This window comes from Phyllostomus hastatus, unplaced genomic scaffold (genome assembly GCF_019186645.2).
Source record: "Phyllostomus hastatus isolate PE091 unplaced genomic scaffold, TTU_PhHast_1.1 phas_contig_348, whole genome shotgun sequence".
Classification (NCBI taxonomy): Eukaryota; Metazoa; Chordata; class Mammalia; order Chiroptera; family Phyllostomidae; genus Phyllostomus; species Phyllostomus hastatus.
In genome coordinates this window covers 674183-698496 of record NW_025333860.1, presented here as the reverse complement: position 1 = coordinate 698496, position 24314 = coordinate 674183, and the positions used below count along the sequence as shown (strand labels likewise).

The 24314-nt window shown below is 51.5% G+C and overlaps 3 protein-coding genes across 3 annotated transcripts; 2 read left to right on the top strand and 1 right to left on the bottom strand.

The window, feature by feature from the left end:
* Nucleotides 1-245: 245 nt before the first annotated feature.
* Nucleotides 246-10075, top strand: CDH24 (cadherin 24). The gene is made up of 14 exons (XM_045841165.1): nucleotides 246-366; nucleotides 1668-1814; nucleotides 1892-2195; nucleotides 2374-2668; nucleotides 2861-2980; nucleotides 3053-3220; nucleotides 3368-3555; nucleotides 3964-4217; nucleotides 5180-5316; nucleotides 7534-7655; nucleotides 7737-7848; nucleotides 8087-8335; nucleotides 8871-9859; nucleotides 9947-10075. Exons 3-13 carry the CDS (start codon nucleotides 1995-1997, stop codon nucleotides 9362-9364), a joined length of 2340 nt encoding a protein of 779 aa, XP_045697121.1. The 5' UTR covers nucleotides 246-366; nucleotides 1668-1814; nucleotides 1892-1994; the 3' UTR covers nucleotides 9365-9859; nucleotides 9947-10075.
* Nucleotides 10076-14020: 3945 nt separating this feature from the next.
* On the bottom strand, nucleotides 14021-14851 carry PSMB11 (proteasome subunit beta 11). The gene has a single exon (XM_045841288.1). It carries the CDS (start codon nucleotides 14849-14851, stop codon nucleotides 14021-14023), a length of 831 nt encoding a protein of 276 aa, XP_045697244.1.
* Nucleotides 14852-19090: 4239 nt separating this feature from the next.
* Nucleotides 19091-24101, top strand: PSMB5 (proteasome 20S subunit beta 5). Its single transcript, XM_045841164.1, has 3 exons — nucleotides 19091-19317; nucleotides 20295-20601; nucleotides 23614-24101. The coding sequence occupies exons 1-3, from the start codon at nucleotides 19120-19122 to the stop codon at nucleotides 23898-23900; spliced, it is 792 nt and encodes a 263-aa protein (XP_045697120.1). The 5' UTR covers nucleotides 19091-19119; the 3' UTR covers nucleotides 23901-24101.
* Nucleotides 24102-24314: the final 213 nt, after the last annotated feature.

Sequence of the window (24314 nt, the reverse complement as noted above, 5' to 3'; positions counted from 1 at the left end):
GCCCAAGTGCCCCGCCGGGTGCTGCGGGCCTGGCCCAGGAAGGGTGGTACATCTGTATGCGCCTGGCGGCGGGCAGCATCACCACCCCCCCCAGCCCCCGCTGCCCCCTCCGCTCAGCCCGGGCTGGCCGGGGAGGGTCGGAGGCTGGGCTCTCCCGCGCGCGGCGTGGAGCCGCCTCGCTCCTCCGCAGGCGGAGCCTCCTTCCCCCGCCCCCTCCGTCTCGCTCCCTTGTTCTCGCCGGGCCGCTCAGACCTGCAGCGGAGCCGCGGCGCCCGCTCCTATCGCGTCGGGGCTGTGCCCCCGGGACCCGGCGACAGGGGCGGACGGGGGTGCTCTTCGCCGGGCTGGGCCCCTTGGCACTGCCAGGTAAGGGCCTGTTCTGGAGTCCGGGTTGGGGGTCCGTGGAGGGGCAGGCAGGGGGCCCGCAGCCTGCGGGTGTCTTCAGAGCAGTGCGCTCCTCGGCTGGGAGCCCACTGCCGGCTCCTTTCTCCCTTCTCCCGCGCTCTACCTCTTTCCCTTCTTCCCTCGCTCCCCCCCCCCTTTCCCATTTTCCTCTCCCTCGATGTCTTCACCCTGCCTTCTCTCAGCCTGTTTGCCGTCTCTGCCCCTTCCCTCTGTCTCCCCAAGCCTTCTCTCTGTCCCTTGCCCTGTCTTTCCCCATCTCCACTTCCTCTTTGCCTTTTTCTTCCTCTACCTTTCTCTCCTTTCCTGTTCTTCCTCTTTTTCTTTTCCTGCCCTCCTTTGCGTTCCCTGTTCCTTCCCTCTCCTGTCCTCTTGTCTTCCCTCCTCGCTCTCCTGTTTTCCACTCCCCTATCCCTTTCCTTCTCGTCCCGCCTCCCACTCTGGTCCCCAGCTTCGGTCAGTCTTCCCTCTTCCCTCGGGAGGGAAAGGACTGTCAGGTGTGTGTCTGCTTTGAGGGAGCAGGGGCACAGCCACAGACACCTGCGAGGGTTCCCTCATCCTGGGAGGAGAGGGAGGAAAGAGCAGTGGGAAGGGTACTCTGTCTACCTCCCTTCCTGCGGCCCCTCCGAACCAGCCCCTCTCCCGGAATGAAGTTTTGGCGGCCTGGTCTGATGCCCAGAGCTGAGGGCTGCCCTGCCGGCTCATCACACAAGAGGCCCCTCTTCCCCCTCCTTCACATTCCCCAGACTAGTACCAGTGGCTCCTGTCTGCCTTTCAGAGACCAGGCAGCTTCCTTTGATCTCTCTTTCAGTCTCTCTCAGCCATTCTGTCTCTGTCCCTGCTGGCCAGTCCATGAGCCTCAGTTTCTCCCTCAGTCACACTGTGTCTAGCTTGAGTCTGCCTCTTCCCCCTCCCCAGTCTCCTGGTCCTACCCCCAACTCCACCAGCTCTTCTTTCAGCTCTGACCCCCCACTCAGCCTCATGAGCCCAGTTCCTCTTGAAGGACTTCAGATGGCAGTGTGGGCTGGGGGCAGGTTTCTGGGGAGGAGGGACTTTTCACAGGCTCTCAAGCCTGTCTTAGGTTGCACTTCTTGTTATCTCAGCCTGACCCTAGACAACTCCATGAATCCCAACCTCTAGGTTGTAAGCCTTTTCTGGTAGCCGCTACCTCCCCCAGCCCCCTGCTGCATGCCCCACCTGAGAGGACATGGGCCACATGGGGCTCCAGGCCCTCCCAGCATCCCCTGTCCTGTTTTCTTCCCTAGCTTCTCTACTCAGAGTTGACTGGCTGGAGACTTATCAGCTTGGAGGGCTGGATGTGAATACAGGCAGAGCCTGGGAAGAGGAAAGGATCAGACTGTCTGCTCTGTCTTCGACTGCGTTCTGGGCATTGGGAGTCTGGTTCCTTAGAGGTTGGCTCTTCAGCATCTACCTCCGGTGGGGTGGAAGGTTAGGGTTCCCTGACCCTGAAGAGCTACCTGTCCTGCAGGTGTGGATCCATGGGGTAGCCCCAGCACGTGTGGCCTCTGCCCCAGCCAGCTCATGCCTCAGCACCTAGGGGCAGTGAAGAGAGCCCTAGCTAGAGCCCAAACATGTGGGGCCTAGTGAGGCTCCTGCTGGCCTGGCTGGGTGGCTGGGGCTGCATAGGACGCCTGGCAGCCCCAGCCCGGGCCTGGGCATGGTCCCGGGGGGGCTCAGGACCAGCACTGCTGCGGACCCGAAGGAGCTGGGTGTGGAACCAGTTTTTTGTCATTGAGGAATATGCCGGTCCAGAGCCCGTCCTCATTGGCAAGGTAAGGATCAAGCCCTCCCATGGCTACCCTGACTCTGTAGCCCAGCCCTGCAACTTCATCACTTCTGCAATGACCTTGGTCCCTCAGGACTCCCAATGCTCCACCCAGTCCTAGATTCAGACTCTTGAACTTTCTGTTCCTATGTGGAACCACCATCATTTTCCCCTGACCCTTACAGCTGCACTCGGATGTGGACCGGGGTGAGGGCCGCACCAAGTACCTGCTGACTGGGGAGGGAGCAGGCACCGTGTTTGTGATTGATGAGGCCACAGGCAATATCCATGTCACCAAGAGCCTGGACCGGGAGGAGAAGGCACAGTATGTGCTACTGGCCCAAGCTGTGGACCGAGCTTCCAACCGTCCTCTGGAGCCCCCATCAGAGTTCATCATCAAGGTGCAAGACATCAACGACAATCCCCCCATCTTTCCCCTGGGGCCTTACCATGCTACAGTGCCCGAGATGTCCAACGTTGGTGAGTAACCCAAGTCTGGACGCCCAGATCCCTCCACGTCCTGGAGTGCCCTCTCCTCTCCTTCCCCCATTGCTTTCTACCCCAGAACCCAGTCCTTTTGATTCAGCCCTGCTCACATCTGGGTTCCCCTCATCTGCTACTCTTCCCCTCCGGCCTTGCCCCTGCTGAGTGGAGTGCTGGGACCCCCCACAGGGACATCGGTAATCCAGGTGACTGCTCATGATGCTGATGATCCCAGCTATGGGAACAGCGCCAAGCTGGTGTACACTGTGCTGGATGGCCTGCCTTTCTTCTCTGTGGACCCCCAGACTGGTGAGGGTAGGGTTCAGGAGCGGTGGGGCAGCCACAGGAAGAGGAACCCCCTAACCCAGAGTCTCTCCCTAGGAGTTGTGCGCACTGCCATCCCCAACATGGACCGAGAGACTCAGGAGGAGTTCTTGGTGGTGATTCAGGCCAAGGACATGGGCGGCCACATGGGGGGGCTGTCGGGCAGTACTACAGTGACAGTCACCCTCAGTGATGTCAATGACAACCCCCCCAAGTTCCCTCAGAGTAAGTGTCCATTGCTGCTACCTGGGCCATCCCTTGACCACCCCCCCTCATCCCTCTCCTAGCCAGCACCCAGAAGAAGGAGGTGCTGGGGGAAGGAAGAGAGCTGGGGACCTCTCTAAGAATGTCTCCCCTCCACCCACCCTCAAGGCCTGTACCAGTTCTCTGTGGTGGAGACAGCTGGGCCGGGCACCCTGGTGGGCCGGCTTCGGGCCCAGGACCCAGACCTGGGTGACAACGCCCTCATGGCATACAGCATCCTGGATGGGGAGGGGTCCGAGGCCTTCAGCATCAGCACAGACGCCCAGGGGCGAGATGGGCTCCTCACCGTCCGAAAGGTTAGCTTCATGTTGCTGACACTTGTAGACTCACTCATACCCTCCTTCTGCCCCCACCCCCTCAGGACACACTCATAACTGGTCCAGAACAGACTCAGGAACCTATGTTGGCACTTAGAGATCATGGTCATCCTCTTACCTTTCAGACAAGGGCCTGGGACCCAGAAAGGGGGCATGGTTGGCTCAAGGCTTCACACATCAAACCTGTGATAGAGCTGGGGATAGACCTAAAGTTACTAAGTCATCTGCCCCCACCCTTGACCACCAAGGCCACTGCCCCTCTGGTGCACCTCTCCTCTGAGGTGGGCTGAGCACTGGAAGTTTGTGGGGAAAGGATTCCACCTCCCAGGAGCCTGGGCCTGCCCTGGTTTCTACACATCTCAGCCACTCCATCTCCCCTTGCCATAGCCCCTAGACTTCGAGACTCGTCGCTCCTACTCCTTCCGTGTGGAGGCCACCAACACGCTCATCGACCCAGCCTACCTGCGGCGGGGGCCCTTCAAGGATGTGGCCTCAGTGCGCATAGCTGTGCAGGATGCCCCAGAGCCACCCGCCTTCACCCAGGCTGCCTACCACCTGGCGGTGTCTGAGAACAAGGCTCCAGGGACCCTGGTGGGCCAGGTCTCAGCCACTGACCTGGATTCCCCCGCCAGCCTGATCAGGTGAGTGAGGGTGTGTCCAGGCAGGGCCAGGCCTGGGGGAAGGTGCCCAGGGGCAGTCTAGTCTCAGAGAGGATGTCTTCTTGACCGTAAATCACACTGGCCTCCTGAAAGAGGTCTCCCTCCCCAGGGACCTGGGGCCAGGTGCAGGCTGGAGGGCCTGGCTCAACACTGCCAGGCTCTCCACCCATCCTTCTGGGTGGGTAATAGTGGTGCCTCCCAGTGGCAGTGCCAGCAGATGAGCAGATGTAACCTCATCTACTGAGTGTGATTGATCCTTGATCACTATGATCAGTCCCCCAGTATGTCATACTTTACCCACTGGCTGATGTTCAGTTCTCACAACTGCCCTTTGAAGTAGGTATTTTCATCACTAGTCTTTCCAGGGGCTAGGCCCTGTGAGGTTAAGTAACTTGACCAAGGTCACCCAGTCAGTAAGTGGCAGAGCTGGGATTTGAACCAGGATGGGGCCTGGAGAAGAGCCACTCTTTCCACCTCCCAGCCAGCATTCCTGTATCCCTATCATAGCACTGAGGGACGTGCTGGTGTCATTCCCTTTTCGAGGTTGAGGAAGCAAAGGTTAGATGATTTGCCCAAGGTCATGTGGCTGTTCTGAGGCTGAGTGGGGCTAGAACATAGATCCCAGAGTCCCCGGAACAGAGCCCAGAGTCTGAAAGATAGGCAGTGTCTCCCCCTTTCCATCTCTTTCTGTCTCTCTCTCCCACTCCAAGGAGACCCTGTCTCCCTGAGTCTCAGGACAGGTATTTAATGTTGATAACTTCTAAGAGGACCCTGTGTGAGTTATGGTTCTTAGCGCACGGGGCAGGTTCTGCCCCAGGAGCCCGGGCCCATCCACTCAGATGAGCCAGGAGGCCCAGTAAGAGGAACAGAAGGAAGGGAGGCAGAACAGCAAGCTGAGGACCTGCCCCCAGTCCGCCCCAGCTCCTTGGCTCTGTCTTTCCCAGATACTCCATCCTCCCCCACTCTGACGTGGAGCGCTGCTTCTCCATCGAGCCCGAGGATGGCACCATCCGCACAGCTGTGCCCCTGGACCGCGAGGCCCGAGCATGGCACAACCTCACAGTGCTGGCCACAGAGCTCGGTGAGGAGTCTGGAGCCCTGGAAAAAGTAGGGCCTCTTGGCAGAGGGGCTGTCCCTGAGCGTGGCATGGGGGAGGGAGGTCACTGCTGTCAGACCTTCGTCCCCAGCCTGGATGGTCACCATGAGGCAGGCCTGCTGTCCTCGGCTGAGTTGGGCTGGGCACAGTAGGTCTGCCAGAGCATTCTCCTGACCTTAAGTTCACTCCTCTACCTGGCTTTTCCCATCTGGAAAATAATCCTAACCTCAAATAGCTTCCAACCTCTAACAGTCCCAGCCTGCACCCTGGCTGACCCTGTCCTGCCCACTTTCTGCTTCAGGCTAAAGCCTGGGGCCAGGGAAGGGCTGGGACCTCCTTTGGGGGGTGACTGAGGAGCCACAGCAGTCGCTCCCCGGGAAGCCCTGTGGGGAGCCCTCTCCTGCCCCTGTCAGGACCCAGTCACCAGCTGCCTGGTTCAGCTGCCTCTCTCTGGGCAGCTCAGGCTCACCGAAGCAAGCAGGCCCTTCCCCTCCGTCAGTCTCCCCTTAGCACCCCTGCTCGTGTCCGAGGGTGTCCACGCACGCTGTGTCCTGTCTGTGGGCGTTGCTCCTGTGTGGGGGGATGTTTTGTACATGGTAGTCAAGAGCTAATGTGTATATATGGTGAGCACCTATGTGTGTGTTATTCCACGTGTGTGAAGATCACATGTACATACACATGTATGTTTATGAGTACATATCTGTAACTGCTTCTAGAGTTGAGTGTGTAGAATTACATTTACATTGCTTATGCATGTGTGTAACTGAATGGGCACAGTGACAGGTACACAGAGCTGGTTGTGTCTGTTGTGTATGTGAGTGCTTGTGGACGGTAATAATAATTTATTACTTATTGTGTATCAGGTGCTGGTCTCAGCACCAAATGTGGGTTTATTCATTTAATCAGCACCATAAGTTCATGAGGGAAGTATGGTTATTTCCCTCGTTTACAATGAGAAAACTCAAGTGAAGGGAAGTTAAATAACTTGCCAAGGTCACAGAGAGATGAAGTGGTGGAGCAGGCTGCAGAGTCTGAGCTCTGTCCCTCACCACACTGCTGCCCTGTGTGTTCAGCTGGACACGTGTGGGTTTGTGTTTATGTCCCTGCAGAGGTGTGTTATGTGGTAGTGCGTGCATGTCTGTCTGTGAGTGGCCCTGTGTGCTGTGGCTGCCTGTGAATATGTAACTGACTATGTGTATGTGTGTGCTTCCCCTCACCGTCTTCTCAACCTTCTGCCAAATTCTGCTCCCCACCCCTCGGAAGTTCAATACTGACTAGCAGACCCTGGGCCCTTACTGTGGTGAAGGAATGGGACCCTGCCGCATCCTGTCTCTGGGGTGTCCCAAACCTTTAGTCAGGCAACTGCCTCACTTAGCCTCCTGGCCAGGCTGCAACCTTCAGGGCCCACTGGGGGGAGACTGAAGGAGCCAGCCTAGGAAAGGTGAGCACCAAGGTGGGCAGGGGTGCACATTTTTCGTTCTCTCTTGGGTGCCCCGGCAGTGAAGAGCAAGGCAGGGTAGTGGTGGGAGCCACCTGATGTAGGGATGTGGGAAGAGGGGCCTGCATCTGCCTGTGGTGCCCAGGCCAGCCTGGCTCTGCACCCTATGCATCATACAGCTCCTCCCTTCCCAAGGTCAATGCTAAGTGATGCTCATTGCTGCACCACAGCCCTCCAGACCTCTGACGGGGCATGGTGTGTGTGTGTGTGTGTGTGTGTGTGTCCTCCCATCGATGCTGTGCATGAAAATGCATTCTCTGGACCCTGGGTGGGGGTATACTATTTACTGTGTATACTCAACATCCACTTCACGTATCTTGTATTTGTTTTCAATGTTGAGTGTCTTTCTAATGTATGGTGTTCATGTGTTTGTACATTTCATGACTATTGTCTAAGTGCAACCTGTATGCATTTCTGTCTAACCTTCATTTACGGTGTATGTGCCCTACATGTGGGTCCTTGTTTATATATATCATGAGTGCCATTCCTGTTAAATGTGTGTTGTATATTGTACATATCTCGAGTACTACATGAATGTTGTGTGTGCTTTGTGGGGTTCCATTCATTTCACAATGTTTGCTACATACAAATCACATGCATATTTCATGTGTTGCATGTGAATATGCTGCATATGGCACCCATGCCCATGCACCACATATGTTGTGTGTGGGTGTGTGGGGGGGGTGTTCATGTTCTGGCTTCAGACAGCTCCGCACAGGCCTCCCGCGTGCAAGTGGCCATCCAGACCTTGGATGAAAATGACAATGCTCCTCAGCTGGCTGAGCCCTATGACACCTTTGTGTGCGATTCTGCAGCCCCTGGCCAGGTGAGCTGCTGAGACAGAGGGGTTGGGACCTCAAGACCTCCAGCTGCCCACTCCATACAAGGCCTGTCATTTTCCTCCCAGCTGATTCAGGTCATCCGGGCACTGGACAGAGATGAAGCTGGCAACAGTAGTCGTGTCTCCCTTCAAGGTCCTCTGGGCCCCGATGCAAACTTCACTGTCCGGGACAACCAAGGTGGGTGGCCTCCTATAAGCATGCCCATGCCTGTCTCCCTCCCCCTCTTCTCCTCCACCACCCCAGTCCAGCCTGCCTGGCCCCCACCCACATATCTGGGCCCTCCTCCTAACAGAAAGAAGATGTGGATTTCCACAGGTTTGTTGATTGTAAACCTCCCCCATGGAAAGCTATCTCCATGGGCCAGACTGACCCTACTGGTCCCAGGAGATGCCCTAACAATTTTCCTCTACCTCAGATGGCTCTGCCAGCCTGCTGCTGCCCTCCCGTCCTGCTCCACCCCGCCAGGCCCCCTACCTGGTTCCCATAGAACTGTGGGACTGGGGGACCCCAGCACTGAGCAGTACTGCCACCGTGACTGTCAGCATGTGCCGCTGCCGGCCTGATGGCTCTGTGGCGTCCTGCCGGCCTGAGGCTCAGCTCTCACCTGCTGGGCTCAGCACTGGGGCCCTGCTTGCCATCATCACCTGCGTGGGCACCCTGCTTGGTGAGTCAGGCCACAGTGAGACACGGATGTCGGGTCCAAGTGTTTGGGGGTGTGGAGAGGAATCAGGATCCTGGACACAGGGAAATCCACCCTGGGGTTTACAGGAACCCTTGTGCCTGGATCGTCCCACTGGCTGGTGCTTCATCCGAGAGAAAAAGCTCTGGCTTCATATCTCTGACTGCTGGTCCGTAATGACAGTAACAAGCCATAGAAACTGCTTATTGAGCCCTGACTCTGGGCCACGTGTAGCACTGGGCACATCACCTATGGTATTCCATTTCATCCTTTCCGCAGCCCTCATTGGTAAATGCTTTCCCTGTTTTCCATACCAGTAATCAATCTAAGGGTCAAAGAGGTTTGGAGAAGCTGGGCAACTTCCCATGCTCACACAGCAAGTAAGGGGTGAAGTCATAGGAGGTTTGCCAGATGTCAAACCTAGGGCTTGCTACCCCTAGGCCACACGGCCTCCTCTGTCACCCAACCATCTGTGCCTGCCCAGGACGCTGACTCAGCGCCTGTGCGGCCTCTCCCCCAGCCCTGGTGGTGCTCTTCGTGGCCCTGCGGCACCAGAAGCAGGAAGCCCTGATGGTGCTGGAGGAGGAGGACGTCAGGGAAAACATCATCACCTATGACGACGAGGGTGGTGGTGAAGAGGACACAGAGGCCTTTGATATCAGCGCCCTTCAGAACCCTGACTCGGCGGCCCTGACGGCCCCTGGCCCCCTTGGGCGCCGTGACGTGCTACCGCGGGCCCGGGCGCAGCGCCAGCCTCGGCCTCCCGGCCCTGCCGACGTGGCTCAGCTCCTGGCACTGCGGCTCCGTGAGGCAGACGAGGACCCCAGCGTGCCACCCTACGACTCGGTGCAGGTGTATGGCTACGAGGGCCGGGGCTCCTCCTGTGGCTCCCTCAGCTCCCTGGGCTCTGAGGCCGGTGGCGCCCCGGGCCCCGCGGAGCCACTGGACGACTGGGGGCCACTCTTCCGCACCCTAGCCGAGCTGTACGGGACCAAGGAGCCCCCAGCCCCCTGAGAGCCGGGCTGCCCTGCCATCCAAGGTGGGGTAGCCTGCACTGGCCCTCTGAGTGAGCCCCAGGGTCCAAGCAGGCGGCAGCAGCCCAGGGGCCCCAAGCCTCTTCCTGTCCCTGTGTTCCTCCTCCCAGCTCCCCCAGCAACCCTCTTCTCACCTCCCTCTTCCTGAGTCTTCTGTGTCCTCTCCAGGGATCTCTGTCTCTGTAGCACTGTCTGGGTCTCCGTTGTGTGGCTCTGACTCTGAATCTCTCTTTTCTGTCACTGTGATTCCACCTTATCCGTGGCTCTGCTTTTGTCTCTCTGGTTCTAAGTCTCTCATACATGCTCTCTCTGTCTCCCTTGCCCCCACACACATGTTCTGTGTCTGTTTCCTGCCCACATCTGCCCCTTATTTCTCTCTGGGTCCCTGTGGATTTTTTTTTTCCGTTCATCCCAAAAGCAAGAGACACTTCCAGCCACTGCTGCCCACCTTCCTGCAGGGGATATTCTGCCCCAGGTCAGTGCCCCTGGATTGTGCAGGGCATGGGTGGCCTGAAGCCTACCCCCACTCACTATCTCTAACTGGGCTCTCCTGTCTTTACAGACCTTCCTGCATGGTTCCATCCATCACTCATGGCCTCATCCTGGCTCTACTGGCCTCCAGCAGAGAGGGGGTGCCAGCCCATCTCCCAGGGGAGAGCTCCAGCCACCCCCCCCCCCCCATTTGGCTGCCTCCCTGGAGCTCTGCCCAGCTGTTGGCATCCCAGCTCTGGGCATTGTCTTGTGTGCTTCCCAGGCCCCAGGGGAAGAGTAGGGGAAGGAAAGGGGGAGGCAACTGGGGAAGAGGAAAGAGGGAGGAAGGGGAGGGGCCTCCATCTCTAATTTCATAATAAACAAACACTTTATTTTGTAAAGCTAGAGCCCTGTTCTGCTTTTGCACTGAGGTTTCTGTATGAAGCCAAAGATCGAGAGGAGAAGCCTAAGCCTATTCCCTCTGGTTCATTTTTCCTCCCTTGGGAGCTATTCCACTCCAAGTCCCTCTAGAGAGAGGGGGGTTTGGGTTAGTTCCATTCAGGGAGTAAGTACCCGACTCTCACCATCAGCTCTCTGAGTTCCCTGTTATTCTCAAACTGTCCAAAGAAATTAAGATGTAGGGACTGGCCAGAGGGGCGGGTGGGAAGGAGACGTAGAAGGTGAGGGCTACAGAGAGAGAGGAGGAGAAGAAAGGAAGAGGGACTCCAGGCTGAGAAAAAATGCAGGGGGTGGGGCAAACCAGTCTCTCGGGGCCTGTGGTGCCCATAGGGGAAAGGGTAGACTACTGAATCTGGGCCTGCCACCCCCACCTTTATTTCTCCCCAGTCCCTTGTCTTTTTCTTCATGGAGCACCAAGGAGGAAGGAAGAAAGGAGAGGACCAGGAAGGCAGAATCAAAGCTCACAGGTGGGAGCTGAGCAGGAGCAGCCAGCGTTTCTCAATGCCCACTCCCTAAACAGAGAAAGGATCCACTCAGGAGTCAGCACAAGCACCCAGGCCTCCTAACTGTAGGCAGGCCTGTAGACTCAAATAGGTGAGTCAGGACAGGTCCTTGTGCCCCCCCCACAAAGTGTGGGGTGCTGGCAATCAGGGAAAGCTGCTTCAATGGGAAGATACCTTCCACACCTGCTTGATGAGGACAACCAGGTGGTGGGACAACAAGGACCCTTGCTCCAGTGCTGGAGTTAGTTCCTCTGCTGAAGACTGGGACTGGACCCCTGATTGCTCCATGGCCTGTGCAAGAGCAGACTATCTGTTCCCTGAAGGCCTCAGGAGGCAGCACACCACGCAGGTGTTGGAGGAACAAGGTCTTCTAGTTCAGGGCAGGACAGGCCAGACCTTTACCCCTTTGGTCTCACCCTGATATCTGCATCAACCCTTCAGGAATAAATGGAGAATAGGAGAGACTGACATGGGCCACTTTAGGTAGTGAGGGGTACGCTGACATGGATGCACACCTTTGCCTTTTCTTCCAGCCCTTCTTAGCATCCTCCTCTGATCCTCCCGACTCACTAAATTTAGAGAGGAAAACAAAACAGGGCATAGGGAAACGGGTTTGTCAGCAAGACCCTCATCTCTGGTCTCAAATGCCTCATCATCTGGAAGGACAGAAGCTGTCAAAGGAGTGAACTAGGGCAGGAACATGACAGAAAAAGGAAAGGCAAGACAAAATGGGAGAAGGAGGTGCAAGAAGGAAGGTTGCCGCCCTGACCAAGTGGTTCAGTGGTTGGTCATCCTGGAAAGCAAAAGTTCATTTGTTCGATTACTGGTCAGGGCACATGCCTAGGTTGTGGGTTCCATCCCAGATGGGGTACATACAAGAGGCAGCCAATTGATGTTTCTCTCCCTCTCTTTATGTCTCCCTTCCTGTCTCATAAAAAAAAAAAAGAAGAAGAAGAAGAAGAAGGAGAAGAAGGGTTCTCCTCCTGTTCTGCTCTCTTTGTCTGGGTTTCATCCTTCCCTCCCAGTTTATGGGAAGTGGAGGGGCACAGAACATCCCTGGGGAATGAGCTGCATGCAGTTCACAGAAGGCCTTCTGCTGCGCTCAGGTGGCAATCTCAGGCTGTGCTACTCCCGGCATTTGTCACGGAAGTAGTGAACTGGTGGGAGGAGCCTTGACCCCAGACCCTCTTTACTCTGAACCATTTTCCCAAAATAAGTGACAAGGCCTGGCATTCTCCCCAATAAGGGACTGCTTTCCTTATCCAGGCATTGCGCCTTCTCCAGTCTGTCTCCTGTCTGCACACAGGAACCACACATACATCACCTGCCACATTCACACACACCTATCCTGGATCACTCACACCACGACCCACACACATCTCTGCACATGGAGATGCACCTTCGTGCCTGAGTCCATCACACGCTTGAACCCTGGACAAAAGCTGCCCCTCCTCCAATGCTCCTCTGGGACTAGGCTGGCCAGAATTTGTGACCTCCTGCTGTCCTTCCCAGAGTCCCACCTCTCCTTTCCTGAGCCTGAGGAATGGAAGAGGGGTGCAGAAGGGTTGCTGTAGAGGCCACTGGCTAGGTTCTGGACCCTGGCACGAAGGCTAATCCTACTGTCCTGGGCACCTTTCTGTGGCTCCTCCCCACTGCAATTTCTTCTCTGCCCCCACTGCTCTCCTTCCTAGGGCTTCCTGACCTTTCCCCCCTCCTCCCCATTCATCCCCCCGAAGGCCAGAGCTTGGAGGTTTCCTCAGGCCGGCCAGCTCCTGCCTGGAGTAACCCTGAGCCTGAGGTTCAGGGTTGGAACTCAGGGATGGGCTGGAGGCTAGGAAGAGTGGGATGAGAGAAAGAAGATTCAGCAACCTTCCTTCAGGCCCCATCTCTTGGTTAATCGTGCTTTCTCCCCTATTTGTCCTGGGAAGGAGAAGGGAGTAGGGGGTGCCAAGAGATGTCAGCCTGCATCTCCAAATCTGGGCTCACAAGGGAGGAGGAGGGGGGCAGGAAGGGCATAAGATGTGCTAACCTGACAATTCCCATGGGCACAGCCACCTCCCTGTTTTCTGCATTCCCCAGAAGGAGCTATAGGAAGGAGAGGCTGGAAAGCAGGCAAAAGGAGAAGGAAGTAGGAGAGGAAGAAAGAAGGAGAAGTCTGGCAGCAACAATGACATACCCCAAAGAGCAGTGCACAGGTGAGCTGTGGCGATGGCTCCAGGCCCTGGCAGGCAGGGCACATGAGGCTCCGTGGGAGCCGTCTCCCTGAGCTCACCCCTCCAAGTCCTCAGGATCCACTGGGTTCAGTCATCCCTGGCCACCAGGCATGGGCTGGGCCCAGCTACCCTCCCCCACCTCCCTCCCCAGATGCCTGCAGGGCTCTATTCTGGTGGCAGAGAGGAAAGTCAGGGAGAGGATGTGGGAGGGGAAGCCGTGCTAAAGGAGCATTGCTCTGGAGCAGAAGGTCTGGGTCCAAGCCTCACCTCTGCCACTTACTGTGTGACCCTGGGCAAGGCTTCCTCTTCTGTAAAGTGAGGATAACTTTTACCTCAAAGAGTTACCATGAGAACTGCACTCAGTAAAGGAGTAATCATTATAGTCATTAGAATGAAAGGTGGGGCAGAGGAGAGCAGATGAGAAGCCCATCACCACCCACCAGGGGTCCGCAATGCACTGCCCTGCCTCTCCCAGCCTGGGCCCTTTGGAATACTCCCCACCTCATTTTCCTCCTTGGCTACTCCGACTCATCAAGCTGAGAAAATGACAGACTCTGAAGCTGAGATGAGGACTAAAGTGGGAAGAAGAAGGAAGACTGGGGATAGGGTGGAAAAAGCAGAAAAGAGGATGGCAATTAAAAAGGGTCTAGCACCTAGCACAGCGTCTGGCACACGGCAGGCATGCAGTAAGGCTTTGCTGAAAGGAGGACTTGGCACCGAGAAGGGGGCTGGACCAATCTATTGGGTGTCAATAGGAACACGCTGGGCAGAACCATCAATAGTTCTGGGCGGCAGAAAGTGATGGAATTGGAACAAATGCAACCAGCCTCCCACTAGGGCTGGAGCCAGATGCTGTGATGCTGCTCATGCCATATCCTCCACCCACTCCCTGCACTAGGTCCCCCAAGTCCTGCCACTTCTTACAGAGTCTCAGTCTCTGTGGGGAGTCCAGAGTCTCCTGACACCAGTCTTACAGAGAGTTCTCCACCTTCACCAGCTCTGTGCAGGAGTGGTAGGTTCAGGATGGACCTGGCTGGCCTCCTTCTCCTCTTGTTCCTCCAGCTCCGGAAGCTTCTGCAGCTCTGAATACAGCACCCAGGCATCGTTGCGTGACACATACTCCCACCCACTCTCTCGCACATGAAAGAGGTCTACAGAACCCCCAGAGTAGGCGTCACGGTGGGTGGCATGGGCCACGGCACAGCGAGCCAGGGCGTAGGCCTCCTGAGTGGTCATGTCGTAGCGGTAGCCTCGGTCTAGCACGCCATAGGCGTAAGGAGACCCAGAGCCCACGGAAAAGATGTCCCCCTGCAGGCGGGTGCCATCGCTGTAGACATAGAAGAGGGCAGGGCCCGAGCGATCCCAGCCACACAGGGCAGTAGCCACACACAGATCCAGCCCCCGGTAGCGGGACATCATGGCTGACAAGAGTTTGGCAGCACTGGCCACACTGGGCAGCTGGCCCTCCCTCAGTGCCCGCAGCCGCAGCTCCCGCTGTAACACCCGGTACCATGTGGTGCAGTCAGCGGAGGTGCCAGAGGTGGTGCCCAGGAGGTGCTGGTGAACAGGGATGACCTTGCGTGAGGCTGGACATGCCACGTAGTTGCTGCAGGAGGACCGGGTGTCAGCCGCAGCAATGACTCCGTGACGGAAGCGGAAGGCCAGGGTGGTGGTGCCATGAGCCAGCCTGGGGCCCTGGGTCTGCAAGAAGGTTGGAGGGTCACAGCCCCGAGGTACAGCCCAGCCACCAGCCTGACACAGGTGAGGTGATAGCTCCTGGGTGTCGGGGGCCTGCCACTTGCATACATCCTGCAGAGCCATCCTGGGGCTGAGTGAAGCTTAGAAGTAGGGAGACAAGGATTTGTGAGCTGGGTCAAGTAAGGGAAGAGGGACGCTAAAGAAAAGCTTGGCTGCAGCCAGAATTGGCAGGGAAAGCATGTGATTTGTGGCTTCGCTTCTCCCTAACTCCAAATTAGGCTTGGGGTCTGGCTGTTGGAGCAGCCCCCTCCTCCTCAGAGGACCACTGAGGGGAGACAAGATGAGTTTCCAGCGCTGGGGAGACGCTGCCCCTGACACATCTGAGCTTCGCCTAAGGAGTCCTCTGTCTGTCATCCTCCAAGGAAAGGAAGTGCAAATGAAGGGAACAGAGCTAGGTTCCTCTTGTTTTTCCTCTCCCTGCCCTGAAAGATCTCACAGCCTAGGAGGAGGAATAAACACACGTCAGTGCTCTAAAGTAGTCAGAATAGGGTGCTGTGGCCCCATGGAGACAGGAGTTCTAAATATGGGGTTCCCGCCTCAGAGGTATGGGGCCAGGGAACTATGATGCTCCCTCACCTCACACTTTCACCTCATGGTCAAGGTGGGAAAAGAGAAATAGACTGAGACAAGGACAAAAGAGAAAAGAACAAGAGAGCCCTGGGGGTGAGGGTTTGGGGTGGAGAAACACAAATACCTTTTGGAAAGGCTGGGTAGTGAGGGGCCAGGGGTCAGGGAAATTTTCACTTGGAGCTCTCTTCCCCCTCTGCTTTGAGGGTAAATGTGAATCTGCACCCGCAAACAGAGATGGCATTCCTGACAGTTCCCCAGCAGTATAGCTTCTCTACTTGTGTTATATAGTTCTGTGTATATAGCTGGAAAAAGTCTGATGACCTTCTCCCTCCTGGTTCCCCTTCTGCCCAATAGTTCACAATGACAAGAGATTGGTTCATAGTTCCCAGGCAGGAGAAACAACGGACTTTGACCCCACAATGCTGAGTCTAAGTCTTAGACCAACCAGGTGTTGTCAAGGGGATAAGGATGTTGAATCCTGACAGCTGACTCTTCAGAAAGACTAAGTAAACAAGAGCAGAGTGACAAGCTGCAACTACTTCTAGCACCACGTGGAGTATATTTTACTAAACATTGCAGCTCAAAGGGTTGCTATAGGAGTAGGTTTATTCAAAGAAACAGACCCACACACAAAGGAAAGAGCCTGGACCCTCCAGATATCATGATGGTAGGGCTGTGGTATCATAGATACCTAGGGTCTCAGTTCAAAGGGCAAATGCAAACATGTCATGGGAAGACTGGAGAAACCGGGAGGTCATGCTAAGGTCCAACCAGTTCTTCTCCCTTCCTTTGTGTAAGACCACATGGAAATCTTACTAAAGAGATAAGAATGTTTCCTCTTTCTAAAAACTACGTAAGTCTTAGACTCTTTATAAAAAATTTTTTTTTATGTATTTATTTTCAGAAGAGGGGAAGGGAAGGAAAAAGAGACAGAAAGAGATAGAAAGAAACATCAATGTGTGGTTGCCTTTCATGCACACACCCCCGCCGAGGATCTGGCCCGCAACCCAGGCATGTGCCCTGACTCAGAATTGAACCAGCAATCCTTTGGTTCACAGACCAGCACTCAATCCACTGAGCCACACCAGCCAGGGTAGTCTTAGAGCCTTTATATATGGATGGATGGTCACCTCCCTAGGTCAGGCCATTGTCAAATCAGATTTGGACAGTGGAATGGCCTCATAATTGGCCACCCTCCAATTTCCCCATCTAATCTTATCCTCCACACTGACATTTTTTTCCTAAGGTATCACTCAAATCTTGTGTTTCCTCTACTAAGAAACCTTGAAGGACTGCAAGATCAAATCCAAACCACCTCTCCACCCCAGGCCAACATTTAAGCCCTACTATGGTCCAATCCTAATCCATCCATCACAACCTCTTTTCACACTATCACCCACCTCCCCTTCATTTATTTGAATCCTATCCTTCAAAATCTGGCTTAAGTACCACCTAGTCTGAAAATTCTTCCCAGATGTGGGTAGAGAGGGAAGAGTCTGTGGGTTTCAGGAGCAATGGGACCCCACTGGCACTTAGGGATATGAATCCGGACCTTCTTGGCAAAGCCTTCCTGGATACCCAACCTCACCCTAATCTATACTGACCTCCTCTCCCACCTGTGAACTGACAGCATTTATCATTTTCTTCCCCCCACCACCTTATTGAGATATAACTGACATATAACAGAGTGTAACCTTAAGGTGTATGTACAATGTGATGATTTGATACATATATATTGCAAAATGTTTACCACAATATGGTTAGTTAACACATCTTTCACTGCACATAATGACCATTTTTGTTATTGTTGTTACGGTGAGAACATTTTAAAATCTACTTTCTTAGCAACTTTCAAGTATAAAACATAGTATCATTAATGCTGTACATTAGATATCCCAGAACTTATTCCTCATAAATGAAAGGTTGTACCTTTTGACCAATATCTCCCCATTTCCCTAACCCCTGCCCCTGGCAACCACCACTTTATTCTGTTTCTCTGAGTTCAGCTTTGTTAGAGTTCACATAGGTAAGATCATATAGTATATGTCTTTCTCTCCCTGTCTTATTTCACTTAGTATAATGCTCTGAAGGTTCATTCATGTTGTCATAAGTGACAAAGTTTTCTTTTATATGGCTGAATAATATTCTATATATATAGTTGTTTCCAGGTCTTAGCTACTGTGAATAATGCTACAATGAACACTGGGCCGCAGATATCTCTACGAGATAGTGATTTCATTTCCCTCAGATAAATACCCAAATGTAGGATTTCTGGATTATATGTTCTATTTTTATTTTTTTTCTGGCAGCTCCACACTGTTTTCCATAGTGGCTGTTCCAATTTACATTCCCACCAACAGCAGTACCTCCCCTTTTTAGGTCTCCACTTAACTAGGTAAAATGTAAAAGCGCCATAAGATAAGTACAAATGTTATTAGTGTCAAAGTGAAAGAACCATTGGGAGAAGTCAGTAGGAGGACTAGTTGCATTGCACAGGTGACTGCAAAATAATACCTGCTAAATACCAACCAAGTGTGAGACACAGATAAGGATCTTCCGCTTCATTACATTCTGATGCTGGGCTTGGAAATGGTTGCCAAATTTCAGCATTAAAAATACAACACATGCAGAATTTTCTGAGGAAGGGAAGGGGCTGAGTTTGAGTATTAGAGGAAAGTGAAATTTAAATATTGATCCATGTTGTTTGCTGTTAGAATCCAACAGGGAAGGCCGGACACTGACTTCATAAAACCATAAAGCAAGAGGCAACATTTCATACTTTTGCCCACCTCTTTTCTTGTTATCGGTCCCAAAATGCTTGAAAACTGAAGGTGGGTGGAAAGAGGGAGAGACAATGAAATATAGCACATTCTGAATCAAGAGCTTGTCTTAGCAAGCTTAAGTTAGAAAAACTCTTGGTACATCTTTACCGAGCCCCACCTCTCCTCCAGCCTCTGACATGGTAAATGACTCAGCTATTCAGGAGATGAACTCAGAATCTAGATTATGGATTAACTGGGCTCTTCGCTTTTCTTTCTTTATTCTTTTATCTGCCTTTCCGGACACTTCATTACCTACTAGAATGCCCACCAGAGGGTGGGAGTAAAGAGAATATTGAATCTTAAAAATTGGTACTGATAGAGAACGTGGGTAGGGTGGTGATTAAGACTATCAAACAAGAGGTATAGCACTTTTATTTAGTTGCGCTTTTACCACAAGGAAATGTGGCTTAACTAATTTCATAGGAAAATGACCTTAGAGTAGATCATTATTTTTTCCAGTAAAACAAAATGGTAATTTCAATAGCGTTAATAGGGTGCTGAAGCAGTAGAGATGTAAACTATTGCTTGGACACCTGGCTGGGCGGGGATAACTTATGCTAAGGTTTTAGAGCAGATTTTCAACCAGTCACGCCCTTCTCAAACATGGCCGGCCTCACTTCCCTTACTCAACAAGGACGTTTCCAATCGCTTCTTAGGAATTTGATCTTAATGTAATCCAGTACTGTTTGCCTGACAAAACCTAAAATGGCAGAGATATATGCCTTTAGAATTTTAGGGAAGGGAGGCCAATTTTCTCCCCCGTTCGGCGAAGATGGTCCCTTGCGTCTGGCATTTGTTTTGGGGGGCGTGGTTGCCAGGAGTTAAAATGGCTCCTTTCTGGGATAGATTTAATGAGAAGAGAAGCTATGTGGGCAGGGCGTTGCCAGGCCGTTATCTACAAGACGTTCCGGGAGGCAGCTCATTTTGCCCTTACTAGACATGGCGCTGGCAAGTGTGTTGGAGAGCTCGTTACCGGTGAACCGGCACGGGTATTTCGGATTCGGGGGTCGTGTGGATCTGTTGGACCTGGGTCCAGGTAGTCCCAGTGATGGGCTCAACCTGGCCGCGCCCAGCTGGGATGTCCCAGAGGAGCCAAGAATCGAAATACTTCATGGAACCACCACCCTGGCCTTCAAGGTGCGGACGCAGCTGTGGAACCGGATTAAGTCCCGCGCGCCCAGACCGGATCCCGCAGTCGCGGCGGCCGCGAAACCCAGGCTGAGCCTCGTGCCCCTTGTCCCGACTCCGGCAGTTTCGTTGTCTTATTGCCCCGGGAGGCGCTGGTTCTTGCTCTGGCCGGAAAGAGGGACGGTGGGGATGGGAGTAAGAGGGAGAAAGAACCTGAGGCTGCTTGGATCGATTCCTAGGCGACTTCAGGTTGCGTCTGCCGAGAAAAGGGGAGGCTGCAGCCGCACCGAATTTAGACAAAGGGAAGGCAGTTGTAACCATTCACCAAAGGTTTTGGAAACTGGCCCCTCTAGGCCAGGGTAACCGAAACGCTACGACTAGAGAGGGATCTTGGAAGGGAGTTCTGTACTAGGCCAGACTACCGGGATTCCTGGCCCAGCTTTGTAATAACTTGCCCTGCGATCTTGGGCCAGTCCTTCTATCTCATTAAACCTGTTCCTCATCCATGGGATATGTTTAAGCCCATATCACGGGATTGATGTGAAGTTCATGTGACATTAGTATGTGGAAAGATGTGTTACAGCGACTTTCAGCCCTTTTCATCTCATGGCATAAAAGTAATTACAAAAATTTTGTGGCACACCAAAAATAATATTTTTTGAAGATCTGACAAAAAATGTGATGTAATTTTTATTTGTCCACACCAGGCGGCTATTGTGTTGGCTGTTGTCATTTTTTTTACTTGACAATCGATAAGGGAAAAGAGGTCAGTGTCCCTGACTAAAAAGTCAGGAATTGCATATTTTAAAAATTCTTGTAACACACCAGTATGCCTCTTGTGGCACATGGGTTGACAATCACTGGTATATTGTGAAGTATAAAATGACAAAGGAGATGTTTTGGGTTGCACTGATATAAAAGTTAATGTCATGACTTTTTGTGGTCTAACCTGTGGCCTGCTTTGTGTTTTCCTCTGATCTTAACAGTTTCGACATGGAGTCATTGTTGCAGCAGATTCTCGGGCCACAGCGGGTGCCTACATTGCCTCCCAGACAGTAAAGAAAGTGATAGAGATCAACCCTTACCTGCTGGGCACCATGGCTGGGGGTGCAGCAGATTGCAGCTTTTGGGAGCGGCTGTTGGCCCGGCAATGTCGAATCTATGAGCTTCGAAACAAGGAACGCATCTCAGTAGCAGCTGCCTCCAAGCTGCTGGCCAACATGGTGTATCAGTATAAAGGCATGGGGCTGTCCATGGGTACCATGATCTGTGGCTGGGATAAGAGAGGCCCGGGTGAGTTAAGATTCAACCACATAATTCTTGAGCTGACACTATAGAGAGCAGGGGTTGGATGAACAGATGCGAGAAAGAAAAGGCTTTATTTAGGTCAGTGCTGAGGATTTGTTGATTAGTTTCTCAACTCTTTGTTAAAGGAAGGCACTGTAGTGTAGAAGAGGGCATGGTGTTAGACTAGCTGTGCCATTGACTACTCATGTGACCTTAGGCCGGTTGCTTTTTTTCTCAGGCTGGTTTTCATATTCTGTTACATTGGTTAAATTATGTAATACACATAAAGCATATAGTTACTGACACATGTTTTTGCTTCTATTCTCTCTCCCATAAAATAATAAGACCTACAAAAAGTGTATAAGAGAATTGAAGTGCATAATAATAGATGTAAAAACTCTAGTCAGTGTCATCTAAGAGAAGTATAATATGAGCCACACATAATTTCAAATTTTCTGATGGATTTTTTAAAAAGTAAAAAGAGCCTTGACTGATGTGGCTCAGTGGGTTGGGCATCCCTTGTAAACCAAAGGGTCACTGCTTTAATTCCTGGTCAGGGTACATGCCTGCATTGTAGGCTGGTCCCCAGTTGAGGTGCCTGTGAGAAGCAACCATTGGATGTTTTTCACATCGATGTTTCTCTCCCTCTCTTTCTCCTTCCCTTCTAAGAATAAGTAAATAAAATGTTTTTTAAAAGGATAAAAAGAAAAGGGTGAAATTTTAACAATTCATTTAATACAAAATACCTAAAGTAGCATTTCCACATGTGGCATTAGCCCTGTTTCAAGTGCTCAGTAGCCACATGTGGCTAGTGTCTCCTGAATTGGACCTTGAAACTAATACATAGGAAGTAGCAACTCAAAAGTTAGTCATTTCTCTCCTTTTTTTTTCCTTTATGAATCTTTGACCTAGAAGGAGCCTTGATGCTAATCTTTCTTTGCTTGATATACTCACCATAGGTCTTATTTTTATCATCTTTGAAAAGAAATTCCTTAGCCTAGTTTCCTTTCCAGTGTATAAAAACTTCGTCAGGAAGTTCAACCTTGTATCAGATGTTAGCGCCAACTTTAGTCAAGTTGGAATACAGGTAGTCATTTTTTGTGTAATTGTCCCCCTTTATGTTTAAAAATAATTATTTCTTCCAGTTGTTTTTGTTTCATCCATTTATCTGCTTATTAAATGCCAAATTCTTCTCTGTGAAATAATTGTGGGATACCCACCACTTTTTCACTCGCTTGGAAGAATATTGGTTCACTACTCAATGGAGGATGAATGAGGAGATTAAAAAGTGGATGTGGAAGAGGAGCTTAGTTTGTTCCTTTGAAATTGAGACACTTTTCTCTTTGAAAGGTGTGAAAGAACAGTTCCATATACCTGGTCTATTGGTATATATAGACCTGTTCAGCGCTGTCCAGCAGAAATGAAATGTGAGCCATACATGTAGTTTCAAACTTTATAGTAGCCACATTTTAAAAATAAAAACAAACAAATTTTAGTAGTATATTTAATCCAATAGATCCAAAATATCATTTCATCATGTGGTTCTAGCTTCATTTCACATGCTCAGGAGTCACATGTGGCTAGCACATTGGACTGTGCAGATCTTTTACAATATGATTTGGAACCCTAGGCTTTATTATCTATTGTGTGATATATGTCTTATGCCCCAGATAATCTAAACTTTGAGGGCTAGGATTGTTTTAAATATTATTTCCCACTGATGTTCTGTGCTTGAAACCTAAGTCATTCAAATTATACTTGCTTTTTGATTATACATAGAAGACAGATAAGGCTGTTACTACAATGTGAGGTGAGATGGGGTGATATGTTGTAGAATCCTGGAGTCTTAGTATTTATTTGATTCCTTTGGCTTTTTATTTTTTAATATTTGTTTATTCAATTATAGCTGTCCCAATTTTTCCCCCTTTGCCATCCTCTATCCAGCCCTCCCCTCGATCCCTCAGTCCATCTGCATGAGACCACTGTCCATGTCCATGGGTAATCATACATGTTCTTTGACTACTCCCTTTCCCTTTGTACCATTCCCCTCTCCCCCCTTTCCTTTGGTAGATGTCAGTCTGTTCCCTGTTTCTATGTCTCTGGTTCTGTTTTGGTTGTTAGTTTATTTTGTTCATTAAATTCCTCTTATAAGTGAGATCTTACAGTATTTGTCTTTCACCTACTGGCTTATTTCACTTAGCATAATGCTCTCCAGTTCCATCCGTGCTGTCACAAAGGGTAGGGAGTTTTTTCTTTCTGCTTTGTAATATTCCATCATGTAAATGTACCACAGTTTTTTAATCCACTTATTCACTGATGGGCACTTAGGCTGTTTCCAACAATTGGCTATTGTAAATAATGCTGCAATGAACATTGGGGTGCATCGATTCTTTTGAATTGGTGTCTTGGGATTCTTAGGGTATATCCCAGCAGTGGAATTGCTGGGTCAAAATGCAGTTACATTTTTAATTTTTTGAGGCTATTCCATACTGGTTTCCACAGTGGCTGTACCAGTCTGCATTCCCACCAACAGCGCACTAGGGCTCCCCTTTCTCTACATCCTTGCCAGCACTGGTGGTTTGTTGATTTATTAACGATAGCCATTCTGACAGGTGTGAGATGATATTTCATTATGGTTTCTTTGGCTTTTATTTTTTTAAGTAACTTTATAATAGTGCTTTTCTCTTGTATTTTTATTGGTCTCTTCCAGGTTTCAAGAGTGATAGAGCCCTGGCCATGTAGCTTAGTTGGTTAGAGCATTGTCCCAATGTGCCAAGGTTGTGGGTTCAGTCTCCAGTCAAGGCACATACCAATGAATACACAACTAAGTGGAACAACAAATTGATGTTTCTCCCTCTGTTTTTGCCTCTCTGTCTCTCTTTCTCCTTTCCTCTCTTTCTATAAAGTCAATAAAAAAAAATTTTAAAAAGAGGGAAAGAGTTCTGTGTCATGGGGGATGAATTAGACGTCAGAAGGAGTGGTCATTTGTTTTCCTGCTAACCTCATCTCTCTTTTCAGGCCTCTACTACGTGGACAGTGAAGGAAATCGAATCTCGGGAGCTGCCTTCTCTGTAGGTTCTGGCTCTGTGTATGCATATGGGGTCATGGATCGGGGTTACTACTATGACCTAGAGGTGGAAGAGGCCTATGATCTGGCCCGTCGAGCCATCTACCAAGCTACCTATAGAGATGCCTACTCAGGAGGTGCGGTCAACCTCTACCATGTCCGTGAGGATGGCTGGATCCGAGTCTCCAGTGATAATGTAGCTGATCTACATGACAAGTACAGTGGATCTACCCCCTGAAGGAGGCGTTTCTTGGGGTGACTTGCTAGTAACATGGATACAGCTCCGAATTCTATAGTGGAAGGGTCCCCAGTTATATTGATTGTTTTTTTTAAGCTCTGGTGCATTGACCTCTATGTGTTACCAGTTGTTAATGAGCTGCTACAGAGGTGATGATTTGTTTTACTTTCTTGGATGTTAACATTACACTACTCGACCTTAGCCTGTGTTGTGTCTTTTGTCCACACTGTCCCTCCTCCAAGCACTTTACAGTCAAATAAGCTAGGACAGTGGGAGGGAAGTGACTGTAATTACAGGAAACAGTGATGTGAAGACATTGTCTAGTGAATACATTAATGTCCCCACTTATGAAGCTAATAACAAAGGAGAAGGAGAGGCAAGGAGGAGGGAGAGACTTACCGATTCTGTTTGCAA